Genomic DNA, 24,460 nt, shown 5'->3' with positions numbered 1-24,460 from the left:
TTTCTACCTCCGAACTTCCACTAGCGTTGGAAGCTAGGTTGCTCTCCTCAAACTTCCTTTTCTGGCTCCTCTCTACCTCCATAGACCTATCGCTCCCCTTCATACCCCTACTCCCTTTCTTTTTCTCTTTCTTACTCCCTCCTTTATTTGTACCACTATGTTCCATACTTGCTTCACTTTCCTCTCCATCACTATCTCCTACCATCTCTGACCCATTCACAGCACGACCGTGCCGAACCTCCGCCACACCGAGTAAAGTTTGTTTGTTTTTCAACGATTTCAAAAATCCCTCTCGATTCACAACCGTCTATCGTGGTTCGTCGCCCAAACCAACTTCCGCCTACCCTTTCCGGTCCCAGAATCAGACGTAGCCAATCAATGAATGATTTTCACGACGTGCACTATCTTCTTCTTCTTTGGTTTGACGTCAAGCTATTAGCTTCCCAACGACATGTTTATTGTTCGAGCAGCAGGATTATGTCCTAAACTAGTGTTTAGGTTTGACTAGTCCAATCACCCCATAGTTATCTGTTCCTAATATATAAATTGCCATTTGCAGGCAAGTATTGCACGAGAAGGACAAATCAGCTCACGAGGTAAGTAACTTAAACTAAAATCCCAGATGGTCTAACTCGCTAGCTAGCTGTGCTAACAGCCTCTAAAATATTTACCATCATTGGGAAATGATTATTTAAAAGTACTAATATACATGACCCTTTACTGTTACTAGACAAAGTACTCCCAATTTCAATAATATGCATGAATATATCTCAAAGCTTGCCTCAGACAGTACTAGTAGTAGGATAGCTAACGTTAGCTAGTTAGCTTTTTACGTCATCAAGTTCCTCCTTTTCTTGTTTGTCAGCTAACGGGTAAATGCCGGCAGCAGCCATGATTGATTTGTATAATTGATCTCTTATAGGGGCCACACTGACAACCAGGGAAGTATCTTACAGGCAGAGCCACACCATCTGGCACCACCATCACAATAATAGGCTAGTTGATTACATAAGCATCACTTAGGACAGCCGCATCAGCGGGCAACTACAACAAAGATGGGGAACAGTGCAATCAAAGCCCATCTGGAAAACTCGCAGAAGACCGGGATCTTTCAGCTGACAGGGAAAGGTCTCCCCGAGGTAGGAGGGACACACACACAGAGCCTATTCTATAGTCTGCTTGTTAAAATGTCAGCACTCCACAGCAGTCTTAACTGGTCCTTCGTTTATTTAGCTGAATTCCATTCAGTTGTTATCTTGGGCAGTTTGAATGTATGTATACTGAACAAAAATAGAAACACAACATGTAAAGCGTTGGGCCTATGCTTCATGAACTGAAATACAATTCCACCAATTTGTTTACATCCCTGTTAGTGAAAATGTTTTGCCAAGATAATCCACCCACCTGACAGGTGTGGTATACCAAGAAGCTGATTAAACAGTATGATCATTACACAGGTGCACCTTGTGCTGGGGACAATAAAAGGCCACTCACACAACACAATGCCACAAATGTCTCATGTTTTGAGGGAGCGTGCAATTGGCATGCTTACTGCAGGAATGTCCACCAGAGCTGTTGCCAGAGAATTGAATGTTAATTTCTCTACCATAAGCTGCATCCAACGTCGTTTTAGAGAATTTGGCAGTACGTCCAACCGGCCTCACAACCGCAGACCACGTGTAACCATGCCAGCCCAGGACCTACACATCCGGCTTCATCACCTGCGGAATCATGAGGCCAGCCACTCGGACAGCTGATGAAACTGTGGATTTGCACAACTGAAGAATTTCTGCATAAACTGTCAGAAACCGACTCAGGGAAGCTCATCTGCGTGCTCGTCGTCATCACCAGGGTCGTAACCGACTTCAGTGGGAAAGTGCTCACCTTCGATGGCCACTGGCACGCTGGAGAAGTGTGTTCTTCACGGATGTTTCAACTGTACCTGGCAGATGGCAGACAGCGTGTATGGCGTGTGGGCGAGCGGCTTGCTGATGTCAACGTTGTGAACAGAGTGCCCCATGGTGGCGGTGGGGTTATGGTATGGGCAGGCAGAAGCTACGGACAACAAACACAATTGCATTTTATCGATGGCAATTTGAATGTATAGCGATACCCTGACGAGATCCTGAGGCCCATTGTTGTGCCATTCATCTGCCGCCATCACCTCATGTTTCAGCATGATAATGCACTGCCCCATTTCGCAGGGTCTGTACACAATTCCTGGAAACTTAAAAATGTCCCTGTTCTTTCATGGCTTGCATACCCACCAGACATGTCAACCATTGAGCATGTTTGGTATACTCTGGATCGACGTGTACAACAGCGGGTTCCAGTTCCCACCAATATCCAGCAACTTTGCACATCCATTGAAGAGGATTGGGACAACATTCCACAGGCCACAATCAACAGCCTGATCAACTCTATCTAAAGGAAATGTGTCGCACTGCATGAGGCAAATGGTGGTCAAACCAGATAAAGACTGGTTTCCTGATCCACGCCCCTACTTTTTTTTAAAGGTACCTTATCTGTGACCAACAGGTGCATATCTGTATTTCCAGTCATGTGAAAGCCATAGATTAGGGCTTAATGAATTTATTTCAATTCACTGATTTCCTTATATGAACTGTAACTCAGTAAAATCTTTGAAGTTGTTGCATGTTGCGTTTATAGTTTTGTTCAGTGTATTTTTTCCCCCACTAATGTATTTCAGTTCCCCGAGGAGCTCCAGAGGTTGACTGGAAACCTACGGACTGTAGATCTGTCTTCCAACAAGATCGAAGTGCTGCCTGCCGCCATAGGAAACTTCCTTCAGATGAAGAGTCTGACTTTAAACTGTAATAAACTCAGTAAGTGGTTCCTACACCTCCTCGGCTTTTGTCTGATACTACAGCATCTGTAGATGACAAATTATTAACCCTTTGATTTCACTGAATAATGAATGTCCATTAGGTTAATTGATTATTGATGTGAATTCCTGTGCTTCAATCAGTCTCTTTTAGCTATGCTATACATTAAGTTGGTGTGTTTGTTTTGTGCGTACATAGCAAGTCTCCCAGATGAAATTGGGAAGCTTAAGAAACTAGAGACCCTTTTGCTGAACGGGAACCAACTGACGCAACTCCCTAGCACCGTAGGACAGTTGAAAGCATTGCGCACACTCAGCCTGTCTGGGAACAAGTTCCGGGAGTTTCCTGGCGGCCTCGGCTCCCTACGACACCTGGACGTCCTGGACCTGTCCAAGAACCACATCCAGGCTGTGCCTGCTGAGGTAGCGGCCCTGCAGGCCATTGAGATCAATCTCAACCAGAACCAGGTAATCAGGTGTTTATGGGTGCATCTCAAATGGCACCCTATTCCCTGTATAGTGCACTACTTTTAACCAGGGACCTAATCTAGAATCACATCTATATAAATTATGATCCCAGATTTCAGTTGTGTCTGCGGAGGTGTCCACCTGCCAGAGGCTAAAGGTGCTGAGACTGGAGGAGAACTGTCTGGAGCTTGCCTCCATCCCTGTGTCCATCCTCACCAACTCCCAGGTGTCTCTGCTCTCTGTGGAGGGCAACCTGTTCGAGGTGAAGAATATGCGGGACCTGGAAGGGTATGAGAAGGTGAGTCGTGAAACAGATACTTGTTTCTTTAACTTGCTGCCAAATGAATGGTCAAGGTTAAAGCAAGGAACAGTCATGCTGCTGCACTAAATCACTAAGCTGTCTTTATATCTATTGTAAACAAAACCACTCATGAGATTCAAAGGCATTGGTTTGAAATATGTCTGTCCCCCCCCCCCCCCCATCCCTTCCCATGGTTGACGTCATTTGTTTGTGAGCAGTGTGGAAACAAAATACTTTCCCCAGAGTGGTGGACCCAATAATGGGATTTCCTGTTCAACATAAGGAGGATCAAGTGAAGAAAGTTGTGGCTCAGTTAGCCATAATCCCTGCACTTGACATAATCAGCGGTCAAATATAGCCCCTGACACTAAATACATCTGACATTTCATTATGATATTACAGTGTTGAAATGTTGTGAAGCTTAAAATGACAATCGAATTTCATAATTAAGTTCTAATCTAATATGACCACTTGCTATTATAATAGCCAGAACTTGGACCACCCATTCAGTGCTTACTCAAATAGCTAATCTCTTCAGTTGTTATGCCGTCCGTAGTGTCCCAGATGTGACTGATGCCGATCTAATTTGTTTACCCAACAGTACATGGAGCGCTTCACTGCAACCAAGAAGAAGTTTGCCTGAAGAATAGAGAGAGGAGCGTCCCCCTGAGTGCAGCTTGTGCAGTACACACAAGCACCCTCCCTAGTGGTTGTCTTACTACAGTATATATGGCTTCTGCACTACAGCAACAGGTTACAACAGAGCACTGATTGAGAGCACGCTATGATCTGTGTATGACAGTAACAGGATACCATGGATGGTTATAGAGAACTATGTGAATAGTGGACGATAGACAGTGCATTCACTTACGATATTCATAGAAATTGCATCTTGAATACTAAGCTACTAATTTTTGACAAAAACCTAAGCAGGTTATACTTAAATAGTACAGTGGGCAAAAATGTCCCTCTACATACATTGGCTTTTAACTGCATCTAAATTATCAAACACTACAATTGTTGCAGAAGGCAAACTCCTCGGTTCAGTATCAGGTGGTGTTGTTTTGCCTGTCAGAGATAGCATTTGTCCCGTGACCAGCAAGCGAATGAAAACTGTAGTACAGATTTAACAGAATGTCAAAGCAGTGACAATTGCACTACATAGACCCAGAATGAGAGAATTATTTTAAAGCTCCTTTTTGCATTAAGGCTTACCCTGTGGATCTGGAATGGGATGTCACATTTGTTCTGTCGCTCTGGTCCAGAGTGTTTATTTTCAGCTGAGGAAGTCTCCGCATCAGCATGCCGCACATAACTCCTTGGACCAGAGCTAGATTTTCTGGTGCGAGAATGAAGAAAACCACAGCCTAAATGTAAACAAATCTATACTGAACAAAAATATAAACGATTTTATTGAGTTACAGTTCATATAAGGAAATCAATCAATTTAAATAAATTCATTAGGCCCTAATCTATGGATTTCACATGACTGGGCAGGGGCGCAGCCATGGGTGGGCCTGGGAGGGCATAGGCCCACCCACCCCTGGGGTGCCAGGCCCATCCAATCAGAAGGAGTTTTAAAGTTAAAGACAGAAATACTCCTCAGTTTCATCAGCTGTCTGGGTGGCTAGTCTCAGACGATCCCGCAGGTGAAGAAGCCGGATGTGGAGATCCTGGGCTGGCGTGGTTACACATGGATTGCAGTTGTGAGGCCGGTTGGACGTACTGCCAAATTCTCTAAAACAATGTTGGAGGCGGCTTATGGTAGAGAATTTAACATTCAATTATCTGGCAACAGCTCTGGTGGATATTCCTGCAGTCAGCATGCCAATTGCATGCTCATTCAACTTGAAACATCTGTGGCATTGTGTTATGTGACAAAACTGCAGATTTTAGTGGCCTTTTATTGTCCCCAGCACAAAGTGAACCTGTGTAATGATCATGCCGTTTAATCAGCTTCTTGATATACCACACCTGTCAGGTGGATGGATTATCTTGGCAAAGGAGAAATGCTCACTAACAGGGATGTAAACAAATTTGTGCACAAAATCTGAGAGAAATAAGCGCTTTGTGCGTATGGAAAATTTCAGGGATCTTTTATTTCAGCTCATGAAACATAGGACCAACACTTTACATGTTGCGTTTATATTTTTGTTCAGTATATTTGGCGCTTCGCAAGCATACTCTATTATTGCTTTTGAATGCTCAGTAGTTATATTATTTGGACTTGATTTGTATTGATGTATTATTTATTATCTTCAGTTGGTCTGTTGAACACATCCTTACTATTTTAGTAATTTAACTCAGTAAATAATGTCTACATTTAAGAAGTGTGTGTTATTGTATCAGATAAAAACCACAAAATAGGATAGACCTCCACTTTTCTAATTTTCACCCACAAAGTAGTGTTGACGGATCCTCTTCACATTGTTTTATCTGGCAAGGGCCTCTGCACCTTAACCTTTATTACTAGATTGAAGACAATCTCACAAATAGGATAATTCATATCCGTTTTCTAATCAGTGTTGCTGATCAATGGTGCACTTTCTGTGAAAGGAGGGGTTACATTAGGCTGTCATTAACAAGAAGTATAACTTATCGGGTGTATGTATGTAAGTTAATTTAATTGTAACAGAATACTCTCCATGAGTTGTATCAATATACTAACATGGATTTATGTAGAATTACTTAACTTTGTTTCATTTTAATGCTTTTATTATTTAATTTTCCATAAATCTGATTCCATTTTTTGAATAGTCTTAAGTAGGCTTATGTTGCTATCCTAGCTTTGTGCAAGAGTGTACAGTATTCAGGCCATTTCATATCAGGTTGTCACAACCTTATTTTTGTGAAAGTACATGCAGTAAGGTAATACCCCGCATGTCATCGCTAATTCTCCTAATAAAGATATAATAAATACAATTGCTTATGTCTCGCTGTGCCTTAGTTAAGTTCAATCGGTGTTATATTGATACTTTGTTTCATCACTTTACTGAGAATCTTATTTCCCGCACTCTCTCACTAGGCGGCGGTCATGCACATTTACATTCCTCAGGAGAGCAGCACTTCATCCTCTTGTAGTAGGAGGCTAGAACAACAACGTGTATATCACACTAGAAGACCAGAGTCCACATGAACTTATCTAAAGAAGTGTAGCCGGTTATTCACGGGTCGAAAGAAAACAATATATACTTTGTCTATCATCCCGACCAGGAATTTACTGACATTCCGGTCTTGGTGAATTGTGTATCAGCGCCGCTGGATAAATTATTGCCGAAATATCTCAAGCGGTCACTTTCTAGTGTGGAAACCTACTTGGATCCCCGAAAGGACGTGTAGTTCAGGGCATCGACTCATTCCACTGTTCAGCACTTGGGATTAGTATATTTGTGGAAAAGAGCCTCAAATTGTGAACCAGATGATGAAAAGATGACCATTTATCTTTGGATAATCCTCTTCTTGGCACAAAGTAGTAGAGCAATCCCTGGTAAGTTTGAATAGTTATCCCTATACTACATGACTAGGCTACTTTTCATAAATGTGTAATATACTATTTTATATGGCTACTCAGTACATTTGCGCAGTAAGCATTTGTCAACACATCGATTTTAGCCTATTTCAAGGGACACCAGTGTGTTGCGTTATGGATGTATTAGACTTCAGAACTGCATTGGGGGCATACTTATGTTTCACTGTACAGCCTCACCTATGGATTGTGCCCCCATGAAATCTGGTATCTGTCAACTCAGTGACACCCACAGAACACAACTACAGTGGGGGAAAAAAGTATTTAGTCAGCCACCAATTGTGCAAGTTCTCCCACTTAAAAAGATGAGAGGCCTGTAATTTTCATCATAGGTACACGTCTGTAATTCACTCTGGATAAGAGCGTCTGCTAAATGACAAAATGTAAAATGTTGACAGAAAACAAAGTACTTGTTTAGAAAGCTCTAGCTGAGTGATCTAATTTTATGATATGCCTGTTGTGAAATCATTATCGTTATTAATGAACTCATCTAATGAAATATAAGTTGTCACTGAGTAGGCTGATACCCCATTTGAGTGAGTGCACAATCCATAAGTTAGTCTGTACAGTGCATAATGAATGTCCAATACACACGATAGACTGACTGGGATGGTGTTTTCCCACAGTCCAAGTCCTGTAATAAGAGCTAAGATGCTAATATTTGTGTAAACTCTACATAGTTATGTTCTGTGGGTGTCACTGAGTAGGTTGGTACCCCATTTCATGGCACAATCCATAGGTTAGGCTGTACAGTGCATGTAAGTATGCCCGCAATGCAATTCTGAAGTCTAAAACCTGCACAACGCGATTTCAAGTTAGTTTTTTGGTCGTCACGTGCGCTAGTACAATATTAAAAAACAGATTCAACTGTTTTTTTGTTGTTGGTCAAATTAACTAATTATCTTTTGTTGAATTTATATTTTATTTATTTATTTATTTTTATTTAACCTTTATTTAACCAGGAAGGGCTCATTGAGATTTAAAATCTCTTTTTCAAGAGCGTCCTGGCCAAGATAGGCAGCACCAAGTCATTACAAAAAAATTACAGACAGACAACATGAAAAACTACATATAACAACATTCCAACCTTGTTTAGCATTCTATAGTCCAATTGTGTCATGTTTTCATTATTTTTAACCGTTTGCATCAGTTTCAATGTAGGACTTTTATTTTGAAGGCAAACCGTCAATTCCACTATTGTTGCTCACACTGTTGTTTACCACACAAGTACAACAGACCACAATGTAGAAGTTCTGCTCAAAATTCAGTAGGCATATTCTCAACCTTGTTCTCTTTAAAAAGTACAATACTGAAGTGGATCTGTGTCTTGTAACAATGCTTATCAATAGGGCAAAATATCAAGTACAAAGCGGGCACATATCGCCATGACATTTGGTCCCATGTGACTCAGTTGGTAGAGAATGGAGCTTGCAACGCCAGGGTTGTGGGTTCTATTAATACGGGACCAGTACGAAAATGTATGCACTCACTACTGTAAGTCGCTCTGGATAAGAGCATCTGCTAAATGACTAAAACGTAAATGTAAAGGTAGAGGTCGTTTGCATTTTCCCTATCCAGACCAGACCTGGGTCAAATACATACTCAAGTATTTGAGGTGTGCTTAATTGATTTACACTTTTTGGGACTATTCCATTGGTTCCAAATATGTATAAGTATTTTACATAGGCCCATGTATTTGAAGGCTTCCCTCACCCCCCTCTTATATAGCAATAGGGTAACAAGTCATTGGACTGGACATGCACTAATGAGACATTCTTTAAACAGAGTGAAGGTGTGGGAGGATAGGAAGGCCTATAGGCTACATTTAGCCCCTGCCTCTGAGCAATGCAGTATAATATGGTCATTGATATTACTCCTCTGGCCGTTGGTCTGTTGCAGGCAGCTAAACCCAGCAACAGCAGCTGTAGTGAGCTGCCACAGTGGAGAGCTTTCAGCCCTCTACAGCCTTGGATGACGTCTGCTCTGTCTGCACCCAGGCTCAAGTCGGAGCACGCAGATACTCGGCCAAGATGCATGCAATGGCCCAAGCAACACAATGGAGACAAACAGTTCTAAAGACAAAAGCCTCTTGCAAAAACAACTATTTTTCAAATATCTTTGGAAAACCATTTTCATATGTCACAATGTCTACTTCAAAATGTTTCATGTCTGCACATTACAATAACTGAACAAATACAATTTTGTAGGCTACCTTTTGACGGGTATCTAGCTAGCTCTGCTGTAATGCTCACTGCTGCATGTGTTGGGATCTGATGTAGCCTCAGATCCTGTCCATTATATTTTCTGAATGGCATTTAGAGTAGTGAAGGGCCCATAGTGAAGAAGAAATTACCACAATGGACTTAAGCTATTAATGAATGACTCATTTAAGTATCTGGTGTCTTCTACTCTTTGACCTTTAGGAATCCGGTTTACCAAGAACCCCGCCAACCTCACGGTAACCCAGGGCAACATGGCTCGACTGGGTTGTGCCATCGAGGGCCTGAGTGAGCCGGAGATCGTGTGGATGAAGGACGGGGAGAAGTTGTACAGTACAGACCAGATGTACATCACCCTGGAGCAACACCACTGGGAGACCTTCCACAGGTCGGTGCTTCAGTAGTCCTGACCTACTATTAAATAGTGTTATCCTCACCACTTTATAGGCTGATTGGAAGATGTCTTCAGACCTTCCATCATAGTATCACATTTATTGTGTTGCATTTCACCAGAAATCATTGGGAAGCTGTCTTGCAAAGCACAAGCAAACTAACCTTGGAGCGTTGCGAAGCACTTAGCTCACAACCACCATATCAGCTTCTCATGAGGTCAGGTGTCCTGACAGTTAGTTACTATTTCAGAGAAAGTGCTTGTACGTTGAATCAGTAAGCTGGAAAAAACAACATTGTTTTATCTTTAAACCCTGTGGCTGCTTGCATTGCCTTTTATCCTTCAAAAGTCTTAAAAATGAAGAAACATGCAGTGTAATACCGTAAATAGAGGTAGTAATGCTGTTCCTGGCTTTGAACGACTTTCTCCCCCTCTGACTCAACATCAGACCTGGGTTCAAATACTATTTGAAATCTTTCAAATACTTTCAGCGTTTGTTTTAGCCTGCCTGGAGTGCCAAGTAGGTGGGATTTGCACTTCTATGACATTTATATTGGTTCAAATGGCAATGGGTAAGCTCAATCAAGCACAGCTTCAGTATTTGAAATTATTCAAATAGTATTTGAACTCAGGTCTGCTCAACATGGCGGAACAGAACATGCAGTTTTGGGTGCTGGTGGTGGAGATGTGGGTGAGGTTTAATAATCAGCTTGGGGAGGCTTTGTCCCTGGCAGAAAGAGAAAGAACCTGTAAATAACATGGCTGGAGTGGAGAGACAGGGGTCTACCCCTACCGTAACCCACCCAGCAGGGAAACCAGGCCCCATAGTGGGGCAGGGGCAGGCTGGATTGGAATGCAGTTAGCTGCCTGTGACTGAGTGACCTAAAGCTTGATGCAGACTACTAGACCTGCTGGTTAAGTGAACTTGCATTGCCAGTGGCAGACGTTTCTGTTAATATCATGCACATGTGCTAGGCACTGAAGCTCAAAGGTCTTCAGTTTGACCTCTCATCACACACACAACAATGTCCTAGATACCACGGACATCCACCATTTGCTGTGTCTAGTCTACGGAACTAGAATGAAATGATTGATAGATATTAACAATTCTATCACTTCTATCATATTTCTGTGGTCTAGTGACTAGTCCTTCATTGGTTATTGATTGGAGTGGTGAGTTTGGATGCGATTGTTGTCAGAAGTGGGATACCATACACGGGTTAGGTGACAACGTCACGAAAATGGTGCGTGCGCGTCGATGGGGCAGAAGTCTGTGTGTTATTACGATTCTGGATAGTCAGATAGCTAGCAACAATGACAACAAGCTGCCTTATGGGGAATCGTAGGTGGCTTGTTTCAGCTCGTTGTATCTTGTTATTGATATCATGTTTTGAGGTGTTTTGACTCTTGTCTAGCTAGCTAACCAACAATTGTAACAATGTATTTGAGAGACAAGTGCTCGTTGTGCAAACGTATGTATGTTTTCAATAAAGATTTGGAGAGGAAATCTACTGGTTTACATGTTGTCAACAATCCTTTGATTTTAAGCCAACCTCGCATATTTTGCTCCACAGTTGTGCACGCGTCGGTTTTGTTGCTAAACAACCCACCCATCTATGAGTGAGTAGGACCTGTCAATGCAGGCAATGATTTCCTGAGTGACTCCTAATACAAATACACAGGGTACTCCTGCTGAGTGTAATTTGCCCCAAGTTAGTTTATTGCTCCAATTAGTTACGGTGTTCCACTTCCAGTGGTTGAAAGTACTTAAGTAAAAATTACTTTAAAGTACTACTTAAATTATTTTTTTGGGTATCTGTACTTTACTATTTATATTTTTTAGAATACTTTTACTTCACTACATTCAGAAAAAAAATTATGTACTTTTTACTCCATACATTTTCCCTGACACCCAAAAGTACTCGTTACATTTTGAATGTTTAGCAGGACAGGAAATTGATCCAATTCATGCATTTATCAAGAGAACATCGCTGGTCATCCCTACTGCCTCTGATCTGGAGGACTCATTAAACACAAATGCTTCGTTTGTAAATTATATCTGAGTGATGGAGTGTGCCCCTGGCTATCCTTAAATAAATAAATAAAAATAAGAACTGTACTGTCTGATTTTCTTAATATAAGGAATTTGAAATGATTTATACTTTTACTTTTGATACTTAAGTATATTTTAGCAATTACATTTACTTCTACTCAATTAGTATTTATCTGGGTGACTTTGAACAAGTATGACAATTGGGTACTTTTTCCACAACTGCCTACTTCATCTGTCAACATATCCTCAAGGGGTTCTTTATCTTTATTGTTCTGGTGTCAGTTTTTCTTCTGCCACCCAGTTATATGTGATGGGCTTTTACCTCCATTCTGCCTAATGGGTCTCCCCTCATCTATCAGTACTAAACTACATCATATTTTTAGGAGAGGTGTTTTTGGACGTGCTCTGGGAATAATTTGAAATGTGATTTATTTTTTTGCATCATGTCAAGTTAAATACTAGGGGAATCACTGAGTGTCTGTCTGTCTGGGTGGTTTCAGTGTGAAGTCTGTCCAGCAGCAGGATGCAGGGAAGTACTGGTGTGAGGTAGAGTTCCGAGGCTCGACCATCTCTTCGGAGCCCGCCTGGATAACAGTAGAGGGTAAATCAATCAATGCATTTAAATCAATAAATGTTGTCCTCTCTGTCTGTCTCTTTCTATCTCTCAACACAATGGCCTTTTTTCAATGACTTGATAAAATGTATTATCCTGATCCCGTGGTTGTACTTTCTGATTCTTTCTCCAGGTGTCCCCCACTTTATACTTGAGCCCCAAGACGTAGCCACGGTCCCTGGCGTGCCATTTAACCTGACGTGTACTGCTGTGGGTCCCCCGGGCCCGGTGGAGGTGCTGTGGTGGCTGGGAGGAGTACAGGAAGGAGACGTCACTTCCTCTCCATCTGTACTCCATGTTAATGGTAAGTCTCTACCGGGCTGTTTCTCAAAAATCTTTCCTTGATTCCTTTCCTGAAATCTCTTTACTTGATTCCTTGCATCCTCTCCTCTCACCTTCTTCTCAAAATGCATTGGAGGAGAAGATCCAAGGTTCCTCCCCTCGGGCCCTCTCCTTCAATGAGAAGGTTTTTAGGAGGTGAGGAGAGATGATTTGAAGAACCGAGTAGACTACGGAGACTACTGAGACTACTGAGCAGTATCCTCTTTCTGCTTCTTCTCACCCCCCTCCTCCCCTCCCTCTCACCCCCCTCCTCCCCTCCCTCTCACCCCCCTGGCTGGTTAAATCAATATTGATATGATGAATCATAAGAATGAGTTAGATCAGAGTGTGTCATTTTCACATACTGTAAGTTAAATAAGGTGGACTGCCGTCCATCTGTTGTAAGAGAGCCATTAGTCACACAGTACATTACAAGGAAGGGATTATAGTTTTATATCATTCTCACTGGTCGTTGAGCTCTGCCCATGAGTTGGAAATAGAACTGTTTGAATGGTAGAACTAAGCCAAAGGTTATTCTTAGTGGGTGGAAGGCTACTGAAGGGCTGTCTTGTTTACACACTCCGATGGCTATGCTATGCTGACGTTTACCTGTAAATAAACTGCTTTTTCTACAGGCACAGCACCGAATACAGCACTGAATGAATGACATGTATTTTTTTTTATATATAGAGGGGGAACCTTTGACCTCACCTGCCATATAATGATTTCCCTTATGTGAAAGGACAAATGTCTTGACCTGAGATTGGAAATGCGTTGTAATTGGTTGAAAACACATAAAAGTGTAAAAGTTTTGTTTGATACTTGTAGACACCAGCCAGTCTTCTGTCACATCCCACAAAAGTGGATTGACTAGATGTTTCATTAGTTGTCTGTTTCATTCCGTTCTCATGATATGCAAGCTTTTCATCGTAGTGTCTCTCCTCCTTCATTTCTCGTTTATGTTGAGCTGGTTCGGTTTCAGTAATAAGGAGCCTCCTACACTCTGCCATGTAAGCTCCCGAGTGTGAGCTCCCGAGTGGCGCAGTGGTCTAAGGCACTGCATCGTAGTGCTAGCTGTGCCACTAGAGATCCTGGTTCGAATCCAGGCTCTGTCGTAGCCGGCCGTGACCGGGAGACCCACGGGGCGGCGCACAATTGGCCCAGCGTCGTCCAGGGTAGGGGAGGGAATGGCCGGCAGGGATGTAGCTCAGTTGGTAGAGCATGGCGTTTGCAACGCCAGGGTTGTGGGTTTGATTCCCACGGGGGGCCAGTATGAAAAATAAAAAATAAATGTATGCAGTCACTAACTGTAAGTCACTCTGGATAAGAGCGTCTGCTAAATGACTACAATGTAACTGGACCTGCCTGGCCCTTCCTCTACTGTTAGACTGCAGTGGGTCTCATTCATCTCAATCAACACTGTTGACCAGAACCTCTCAGTATAAGCCTGTGTCCCAAATGGAATCCTATTCCCAATGTAGTGCACTACTTTTGACCAGGGCCTGGACTCTGGTCAAAAGTAGTGCACTATATAGGGAAAAGGGGTGCCATTTGGGCATATACAAATACTTTGCTGCTGAGTGCCAACCTAGAGTCAGGAATGCAGCAGCCATATACTCCACTTAACAGGCGTTGATGTTTTCCTATTTGACTCCCAGAGACTGATGTTTCCCTGGAATGTGAGAGTAATCAGAAACGTTTCAGCCCAGCTGATGATTCTCAGTTATGACTCTGACTCTTTTGTGATTGTCAGTCAGTTAATGATTAACCAGGCAGTATCCCTCAGTGCCTGGTAGTAATCACTGTACAGTACACACACACACACACACACAAACACGCCTTCCTGTAAACATATTTGTCATGAAGGATTAGCTTAAGGACATTTATTTAATGGAGGGATACAACAGGCTTATCAAAACAGTCTAGTTTAGGAGTTATTCATTGTGCTGGCCTTGTTTCCTTGTGTAGTTTCAGTAGCTGGTTTGTTCAAATTGGTAGTGCCAAAATCTCTTTGATCCTTATGAGCGAAGTCTACTACAAACTCTCACAGCACTTCATATACAGTACTCCACTGTGGTATGCATTGCCTACTGTCCACAGTGTGTGAGAATTGCTCATTTACATTGGAGAAAGACTGTTGGTCAGGCATGGTTGCAGGGGCCTGGTTTAACTCTCTCTGTTGGCATCAACTGGCAGCTTACCTTTAAAGGGCTCTGGCATGCTGTTGAGTACATCACATCATGAGTACATCATGTCTCCCTCCTCTGTTCCCTGTCCCTGTAGGTGTGAATAACAGCATCAAGTTCTACTGTGAAGCCAAGAATGCCAGAGGTATCTCAGTATCGCGAACAGGCACTGTGCACATTAAAGGTGAGAAATTCATGAATAATCAATGCTGTCATGAATGTGACTAAGTAATTTTTCAGATTAGAACATGCTGCCTGATGAAGACCGGTTAGTCAATGCACATTGCAGTATGCTGCTGTAATTTAGCTAGGCTTATCTGCTCCTAGTCCAGCTTCTGTTCAGAGTTGGATGTTTGTAAATCTAAAACCCTGTCCTTTCATTGACTGCAGTCCTCCCAGCAGCCCCTAAAGGTGTGCAGGTGGTCCATGTGGTGGAGAACAACGTCACACTGGCCTGGAGCCCTGGCTTCACTGGACACTCTGACCTGTCTGCCTGCACCATCCAGGTACAGTAACTAAGACTGAACCAACACGACTGAGATGTCCTGTGTCCGTACTAAATTCATATAACAAAGAACCCCCTGACCTAATTCTTACATTTAGATTTTCAATAAAGCAACCATAATATGCAGTGGATAAATTAGTTACTTATTATTATGTGATGTGGGGGTTGTTGTCAGTGCTATTTTAAGATGGGAGTGACAACCATCAGAATTCCATTAAAGCCTTGGAGGAATGTTTGGCCTGAGATAATATAAACCACATACCCATTCTTTTAAAATGAAAGACACCCTGAGTATTTAGACCTCAGTTTCAATATTGGAATGAAAGAATTTGGCAATGGAAACATGACAATTTAAAGGGATACTTAGAGATTTAGGGAATGAGGCCCTTTATCTACTTCAAATCAAATGTTATTTGTCACATGCGCCGAATACAACCGGTGTAGACCTTACAGTGAAATGTTTACTTACAAGCGCTTAACCAACAATGCAGTTTTAAGAAAAAATACCAAAAATAATTCACTAAAAAATGCAATATCAAATAATACGAAATAAAAGTAACATAATTAAAGAGCAGCAGTAAAAATAACAATAGCGAGGTTATATACAGGGGGGTACCAGTACCGATTCAATGTGCGGGGGCACCGGTCAGTCGAGGTAATTGAGGTACTATGTACATGTCGGTAGAGTTATTAAAGTTACTATGCATAGATAATAAACAGAGAGTAGCTGCAGCGTAAAAGAGGGGTGGGGGGAGCAATGCAAATAGTCTTGGTAGCCATTTGATTAGATGTTCAGGAGTCTTATGGCTTGGGGGTAGAAGCTGTTTAGAAGCCTCTTGGACCTAGACATTGCGCTCCGGTACCGCTTGCCGTGCGGTAGCAGAGAGAACAGTCTATGACTAGGGTGGCTGGAGTCGTTGACAATTTTTAGGGCCTTCCTCTGACACCACCTGGTATAGAGGTCCTGGATGGCAGGAAGCTTGGCCCCAGTGATGTACTGGGCCGTACGCACTACCCTCTGTAGTGCCTTGCGGTCAGAGGCCGAGCAGTTGCCATACCAGGCAGTGATGCAACCAGTCAGGATGCTTTTGATGGTGCAGCTGTATAACCTTTTGAGGATCTGAGGACCCATGCCAAATCTTTTCAGTCTCCTTAGGGGAAATAGGTTTTGTCGTGCCCTCTTCACAACTGTCTTGGTGTGCTTGGACCATGTTAGTTTGTTGGTGATGTGGACGCCAAGGAACTTGAAGCGCTCAACCTGCTCCATTACAGCCCCGTCGATGAGAATGGGGGCGTGCTCGGTCCTCTTCTTTTTCCTGTAGTCCACAATCATCTCCTTTGTCTTGATCACGTTGAGGGAGAGGTTGTTGTCCTGGCACCACACGGCCAGGTCTCTGACCTCCTCCCTATAGGCTGTCTCGTCGTTGTCGGTGATTAGGCCTACCACTGTTGTGTCATCGGCAAACTTAATGATGGTGTTGGAGTCGTGCTTGGCCATGCAGTCATGAGTGAACAGGGAGTACAGGAGGGGACTGAGCACGCACCCCTGAGGGGCCCCCGTGTTGAGGATCAGCGTGGCGGATGTGTTGTTACCTACCCTTACCACCTGGGGGCGGCCCGTCAGGACGTCCAGGATCCAGTTGCAGAGGGAGGTGTTTAGTCCCAGGGTCCTTAGCTTAGTGATGAGCTTTGAGGGCACTATGGTGTTGAACGCTGAGCTGTAGTCAATGAATAGCATTCTCACATAGGTGTTCCTTTTGTCCAGGTGTGAAAGGGCAGTGTGGAGCGCAATAGAGATTGCATCATCTGTGGATCTGTTGGGGCGGTATGCAAATTGGAGTGAGTCTAGGGTTTCTGGGATAATGGTGTTAATGTGAGCCATGACCAGCCTTTCAAAGCACTTCATGGCTACAGACGTGAGTGCTACGGGTCGTTAGTCATTTAGGCAGGTTACCTTAGTGTTCTTGGGCACAGGGACTATGGTGGTCTGCTTGAAACATGTTGGTATTACAGACTCAGACAGGGAGAGGTTGAAAATGTCAGTGAAGACACTTGCCAGTTGGTCAGCGCATGCTCGGAGTACACGTCCTGGTAATCCGTCTGGCCCTGCGGCCTTGTGACTGTTGACCTGTTTAAAGGTTTTACTCACATCGGCTACGGTCATTCGGAACACAAATGATCACACAGTCATTCGGAACAGCTGATGCTCTCATGCATGTTTCAGTGTTATTTGCCTCGAAGCGAGCATAGAAGTAATTTAGCTCGTCTGTTAGGCTCGTGTCACTGAACATATTCCAGTCTGCGCTAGCAAAACAGTCCTGTAGCTTAGCATCTGCTTCATCTGACCACTTCTTTATTGACCGAGTCAATGAACTCCTGGATACCATTTTTATGTCCAGTATGAAGGAAGTAGAGGTAGTTTTGCGAGCTAATTCTAAACTACCTCTAACTTCCTTCATACTGGACAACGAGACATAAAAATGGTATCCACAAGTTCATCTGACTCTGGGGAAGTAGATAAAGGGCATCATTGCCAACATCCCGAAGTATCCCTTTAACCTTAATGATAAGATAGAGGAAATATCACACATTTTTCACATTTATCCTATAACCTAACCCTCATGGGATGTTTTCCTTCATTCAAACCTTTTGCAGATGTCTAAGAACTCTGGGAGGAAGGTGGAACTTCTAGACCAGCGTGTGAAGGTTCCGCCGTTCCAACAGATCCTCAGTGGGCTGAGCTTCTACTCCAACTACAGTGTTAGAGTGTGCTGTGACAATGAGGTGGGGACATCCCCGTTCTCTGGCTGGCTGGACTTTCAGACACCAGAAGCAGGTGTGCATCCAGTCACTAGAATAGATTATGACATATCTGGGGCTGAACAAAAGACCAGGGATGAGTTCCAAATGGCACCCTATTCCTATGGGCCCTGGTCAAAAGTAGTGCACTATAAAGGGAATAGGGTGCCATTTGGGACTCAACCCTGGCCTTTTGTTCATCAACAGTTTTTTGTTGTTGTCATTTTCTACCAACTGCACTCACATCACCAGCTGGACATCAAAAGCATGTCACAATGGGAACATAATGATTCTCAGTGTTTGTGGCCGGCTGTGCCTCACAGCCCCACGGACGACCTTTCAAAGTTGTTACTCTGTCAAAGTAACATCAAACATTTAGAGGTGGTTACACGGACACAGATTAACACTAATCCTGGACAAAAATAATAATTTCAGATGGAGATTCTCCATTGAGTTGTCTTAGTCAAGGACTAGCATTAGCCTAATCTTTGTCTGGGAAAGCACCCCTTAATGTTCATATAGGATACGGTATAAGTTCATAAGTTGATATGCAGTTTTAAATGGGTTGTTAAGATAAGTGGTACAGGCGGCTGAGTTTAGAGTTGATCATGGAAGCTAGTCTGAGGGGAGCAGTGCAGCGGGGGTTTCTGGTGGCGACCTTGTTTGTATGTTTGTAAACTGGCACTGCTGGACACAGGCCAGTGGATTCCAGTCCCACTTGTACAATGAACCATTGTGCATGCCCTCAATCCATATCAATGTGCTGCAGTGCTGAACTAAACCCTGTTGTCTCAGTGTCGACACACGCTGGTCAGGGAGGCCACTGCAGGGATGACTGGGGTCTCATTTTAGGGGGAACTGAAGCCGGTCTCAATTTGCTTCGGGATTATCTACTTCCCCAGAGTCAGATGAACTTGTGGATACCATTTTTATGTATGTGTGTGCAGTATGAAGGAAGTTACAAGTAGTTATGCAAGCTATTACTAACTAGCAATAGCGCAATGACTGTAAGTCTATGGTTATCTACTAGAATGCTAGCAGATACCCATAGACTTAGTCATTGCGCTAATGCTAGTTAGCATTGGCTCGTGAAACTACATCTAACTTCCTTCATACTGGACACAGAGACATAACATTTTTATCCACGAGTTCATCTGACTCTGCCAGAAGTAGACAAATGGTCTCATTGCCAAAATCCAGAAGTATACCTTTAATCTTGGCCCTTTCCCTTATATCAGATTCAGATCAGATTCAGAGTGTTTAATAGTCACATGTACAGGGTTGCAGGTGTGATTGCGTAGTACAGTGAAAATCTTAGGCTCCAACATGCAGGACTAAGTGAAATACAATAATGAAAATGGTAATAAAAAAAACTACAATATAAATAGAACTATATACATCATAACTGTAGCAGTGATTAATAAATACATTTCCATATGTTAGCAGATGTGGAAGCAATATGGTGGAAGTTCCACCACAACACTGCTTATACCTATCCAGACCCTTCAGATCTGTTAACTTTGTTAGGACCAAGGGAGAGGGTTTGGGAGAGATGACAGCATGGACATATACAATGGCAACCCCTTATTGTTCTTTGATGAAATGTAAAATGTTGTCATGACACTGTCCCTGTGTCTTCTTTCTTCCTAGTGCCCTCTGCTGCCCCCCGGAACCTGACCTTTGAACTAACTGAGCAGCAGCTGTCCCTGAACTGGGCGACCTTGGACGACGAGGAGCTGCATGGGAAACTGATGGCCTACAAAGTCCAGTGGAACCTGGGAGGAGAGGGACAGGTTCAGACCCATACACCTGTACACACTGGAGAAATCTAGCATACACCTCAGATGGTAGCAAAGCTGCAGGAAGAAAATAAACTGAAGAAAATAGTGTCTGGCTGTGCTGCACACTTAGAGCAATGCACATTTCAGTAATTTAATATGCCAAGCTCTCAGTCACAGTAGACCTTGGTCAGTGGAGCATACAATAACCACAGCCAGCCGACACCAGTCTTGAGCTGCTGTCAACGATCTACTACTTCTTTTTAATTACAATCCCTATGTTTGTGTTATTATGGAATGTGGTACATTACAGTATGACCTAAATGATGACGTTCACAATCCTATGGTCATAACAGAAGTTGTGTTGTCATACCAGGGATTTATAGGTTGCTATGGTCATACCAGGGATTTATAGGTTGCTATGGTCATACCAGACGTTTATAAGTTGCTATGGCCATACTAGGGGTTTACTTGTTTTTAATAGGGACATTGCTATAGAAAATGGGTCAAAGTATTTTTACTCTCCTTTCTATGACTCCCAATCTGGCAGGTGTTCAGGTGAAATATCTAAGCCCGTTGAGCTCGCTACATGTGTTCTGGTTTGGTTTTCTTGTCCACTAGAATTGTATAATGACCATACAGTGCCTCCAGGAAGTATTCACACACTTTTTCCACATTTTGTTGTGTTACAGCCTGAATTTAAAATGGATTAAATTGAAATGTGTTGTCACTGGCCTGGACACACAATACCCGATAATGTCAAAGTGGAAATACGTTTTTTAAAATGTATTTCTTTACAAATTAATTAAAAATAAAGCTGAAATGTCTTGAGTCAACAAGTATTCAACCCCTTTGTTATGGCAAACCTAAATAAGTTCAGGAGTAAACATTTGCTTAACAAGTCACATAAGTTGAATGAACTCACTGAGCACAATAATAGTGTTTAACATTATTTTTGAATGACTACCTCATCTCTGTACCCCACACACAATTACCACAAAGACCAGGGAGAAGGGCGCCTATTGGTAGATAGAAAATAATAATATACAAAATTAATAAAAGAAGGCATTGAATTATCCCTATGAGCATGGTGAAGTTATTAATTACACTTTGGATGGTGTATCAATAGACCCAGTCACTACAAAGATACAAGCGTCCTTCCTAACTCATTTGTCGGAGAGGAAGGAAACCACTCAGAGATTTTACCATGAGGCCAATGGTGACTTTAAAACAGTTAAAGAGTTTAATGGCTGTGATAGGAGAAAACTTAGGATTGATCAACAACATTATAGTTACTCCACAATACTAACCTAATTTACAGAGTGAAAAGAAGGAAGCCTGTACAATCTTCCAAAACATGCAACCTGTTTGCAACAAGGCATTAAAGTAATACTGCAAAAAAATTTGGCAAAGCAATGTACTTTTTCTCCTGAATACAAAGTGTTGTATTTGGGGCAAATCCAATGCAACATATTACTGAGTACCACTCCATATTTTCAAGCATAGTGGTGGCTGCATCATGTTATGGGTATGATTGTAATCGTTAAGGACTGGGGAGTTTTTCAGGATAAAAAAATAAACGTAATGGAGCTAAGCACAGGCACAATCCTAGAGGGAAACCTGGTTCAGTCTGCTTTACACCAGACACTGGGAGATGAATTCACCTTTCAGCAGGACAATAACCTAAAACACAAGGCCAGATTTACACTGGAGTTGCTTACAAAGAAGACGGTGAATGTTCCTCAGTTGCCGAGTTACAGTTTTGATTTAAATCTACTTGACAATATATGGAAAGACCTGCAAATGTTTGTCTAGCAATGATCAACAACCAATTTGACAGAGCTTGAAGAATTTTTAATGAATAATGTGCAAATGTTGCACAATCCAGGTGTGGAAAGCTCTTAGAGACTTACCCAGAAAGACTCTGGACAGCTGTAATCGCTGCCAAAGGTGCTTCTACAAAGTATTGACTCAGGGGTGTGAACACTTATGTAAATGAGATATTTCTGTATTTCATTTTCAATACATTGCAAAATATTCTACAAATATGTTTGCACATTGTCATTATGGAGAATTGTGTGTAGATGAGTGAGAAAATCTATGTAATCCATTTTGAATTCAGGCTGTAACACAACAACATGTGGAATAAGTCCAGGGGTATGAATACTTTTTGAAAGCACTATATAAGGATTAACTCAAAAGGTAAAACAGCAAGATCTAAAGTTATGAGACTTCAGTGACACAGTGCCCTTAACAAAGATCATGAGCTTTTATGTTGATGAAACTGTAACACCAAATTAATGTACCAAATGTATTGAAGTCCTCTTGCATGGCCTTAAATGTCATCTTCTCTCATGATGGAGAGAAGGTCACATTCATATTTTGTTCCTGTGGTGCCAAAGAAAAGTATCCCAAAGTATTTCTTTCTCAGTATTCAGCAGTTCCAAAGCATAATGTGTGTCTCTGTGAAAAAAACGGCAGCACTTAATTGGATCTAATTTGCAATGGAAGCTTTGTTTTAAGTTTCTTAGACTCAAAACAACATGTCATAATAGACCACACACTGACATACATTTGTTGTGTTCCAGGAGGCGTTGCTCTTTAAAGAGAACATGGCCCACCTGTCTGGTGGAGGTCGTTTCTTCAACGCCACCTTCCAGGTGTCGGCGTGTACAGTGGCTGGCTGTGGGCCCTGGAGCCATCCTGTACTGGTCATGCCCGCCTCAGGTCAGTGAGCCCTTATGTCACTCAGCCACTATCCACTATTAGTCCCTCTGTCACGCTGGCTGTGTCTACACTTGACACTTGCATGCGACTTATGCTATCAGAATACGAAGATCGCATTGAAAAGACAAACGAGACGTATTGTGGTTGGATTGTGTTCAGATCTGGCTGACCACTTCAGGTGGTCAGGGACGCATTGTGGTTGGATTGTGTTCAGATCTGGCTGACCACTTCAGGTGGTCAGGGACGCATTGTGGTTGGATTGTGTTCAGATCTGGCTGACCACTTCAGGTGGTCAGGGACGCATTGTGGTTGGATTGTGTTCAGATCTGGCTGACCACTTCAGGTGGTCAGGGATGCATTGCGGGTGGATTTCTCCTCAGTCTGGACGCAATTAGGCTACATAAAGTGCACACAGTGGGAAATGTCATCAGCACTTTGCCAACACAAGTCTCCAGAAAACGTGTGTTTTGGAAGCGAGAGGCGCCATTTTTTAATTAAACGTTGGAGGAAATACATTCTTAGCATGTGAGCAACGTGTTTGCTGGCTTCATAATTGCCTGCCAGCTAGCTAGCTTATTAAGAAAACTATTTTTTGTTTGGCTAGAGTTATGCTAACCTGTATGCAATCCCTTTAGCTTTGCTGGCTGGCTGGCTACAGAGGTTAGTTGGCTAGTTAGCTATAGTAGTTAGCTACTGCCATCAAGTTGTTGTTATGTTATCAGATTTAGCCTTTTCCACTGTTTGCAGAATGCATACTGGCATTTCAATATAACCCGGGAAAAGGGAATCCGGACACAATGTGGACACATTTAAATGTAGGTGTAGACGTATGCCGTGTTCGGAATTCCATGATCAGAACTCCATGATCAGAATACAAAAGCTGAATGAACTGTCGAGTCTAAACACGGCCTCTGTCACTATCCACTATTAGTCCCTCTGCCACTATCCACTATTAGTCCCTCTGTCACTATCCACTATTAGTCCCTCTGCCACTATCCACTATTAGTCCCTCTGTCACTATCCACTATTAGTCCCTCTGCCACTATCCACTATTAGTCCCTCTGTCACTATCCACTATTAGTCCCTCTGCCACTATCCACTATTAGTCCCTCTGCCACTATCCACTATTAGTCCCTCTGCCACTATCCACTATTAGTCCCTCTGTCACTATTAGTCTCTGTCACTATCCACTTATTAGTCCCTCTGTCACTATTAGTCCCTGTCACTATCCACCATTAGTCCCTCTGTCATGCTAGCCCTGTCCCTATCCATCTAGTAGTCTAGTTGTTTTGAAACCTATGCTCCAAATTTGAAGGTAAAGCCAGTTTGTTATACTGTGTGTGTGTGTGCTTGTGTTTGCATGTTCCACAAAGCAGTGGGAGGCCAGACTCAGAGAGGCCATATGTGGGTGGGTCTGTTGCTGGGCCTGCTGGTGGCCACCATGGTAGGGCTTCTCCTGACAGTCCTAGTACACCGCAGAGGGAAGGAAACACAGTTTGGGTAGGCTATGATTGTCTCTCTCACTACTAGAATACAGCAAAAAGATTTGTCTAGACTTTATATTTTTTGGTGAGAATGATTTATATGGGCTGAAAGCAGCGCCCCACCCCCTTCACATGTAGGGATTCCCTGTTTTAGGGACAGCTTTGCACACTCTTGGCATTCTCTCAACCAGCTTCATGAGGTAGTCACCTGGAATGCATTTCAATCAATTCCTTGTTAAAAGTT

General features: G+C 42.7%; 2 protein-coding genes across 4 annotated transcripts in view; both read left to right on the top strand.

The window, feature by feature from the left end:
• The first annotated feature begins 422 nt into the window (after window positions 1–422).
• Window positions 423–5,939, top strand: LOC311102464 (leucine-rich repeat-containing protein 57-like). The gene is made up of 6 exons (XM_084143822.1): window positions 423–596; window positions 923–1,139; window positions 2,711–2,846; window positions 3,045–3,313; window positions 3,426–3,611; window positions 4,216–5,939. The coding sequence occupies exons 2-6, from the start codon at window positions 1,056–1,058 to the stop codon at window positions 4,255–4,257; spliced, it is 717 nt and encodes a 238-aa protein (XP_083999948.1). The 5' UTR covers window positions 423–596; window positions 923–1,055; the 3' UTR covers window positions 4,258–5,939.
• Window positions 5,940–6,711: 772 nt separating this feature from the next.
• The window catches only part of LOC311103142 (tyrosine-protein kinase receptor TYRO3-like), a 35,921-nt gene continuing 18,172 nt past the window's right edge, over window positions 6,712–24,460 (top strand). For 2 of the 3 annotated variants that reach the window (XR_014610063.1, XM_084144688.1), the window contains exons 1-10: window positions 6,712–7,101; window positions 9,564–9,747; window positions 12,304–12,404; window positions 12,550–12,720; window positions 15,021–15,107; window positions 15,314–15,429; window positions 18,084–18,264; window positions 19,878–20,020; window positions 22,594–22,732; window positions 24,106–24,232. Coding sequence is in view for 2 of the 3 variants with exons in the window: in XM_084144688.1 (XP_084000814.1) it covers window positions 7,044–7,101; window positions 9,564–9,747; window positions 12,304–12,404; window positions 12,550–12,720; window positions 15,021–15,107; window positions 15,314–15,429; window positions 18,084–18,264; window positions 19,878–20,020; window positions 22,594–22,732; window positions 24,106–24,232 (1,307 nt within the window). In the remaining variant the exon portion in view is untranslated. The remainder of the gene's footprint in view (window positions 7,102–9,563; window positions 9,748–12,303; window positions 12,405–12,549; window positions 12,721–15,020; window positions 15,108–15,313; window positions 15,430–18,083; window positions 18,265–19,877; window positions 20,021–22,593; window positions 22,733–24,105; window positions 24,233–24,460) is intronic. The other variant, XM_084144689.1, reaches the window with a different exon arrangement.

The sequence above is a fragment of the Coregonus lavaretus genome, assembly GCF_964263955.1.
Source record: "Coregonus lavaretus genome assembly, chromosome: 27".
Taxonomy (NCBI): domain Eukaryota; kingdom Metazoa; phylum Chordata; class Actinopteri; order Salmoniformes; family Salmonidae; genus Coregonus; species Coregonus lavaretus.
This window is presented reverse-complemented; position numbering and strand designations above follow the sequence as displayed.

What these genes read in the sequence shown, in the direction of transcription:
- LOC311102464 (XM_084143822.1), top strand. Translation starts at nt 1,056, where the DNA reads ATGGGGAACAGTGCAATCAAAGCCCATCTGGAAAACTCGCAGAAGACC. An exon ending in TTTAAACTGTAATAAACTCA is followed by an intron (nt 2,847 to 3,044) that starts GTAAGTGGTTCC and finishes GTGCGTACATAG; the next exon opens with CAAGTCTCCCAGATGAAATT. An exon ending in ACCTGGAAGGGTATGAGAAG is followed by an intron (nt 3,612 to 4,215) that starts GTGAGTCGTGAA and finishes TTTACCCAACAG; the next exon opens with TACATGGAGCGCTTCACTGC.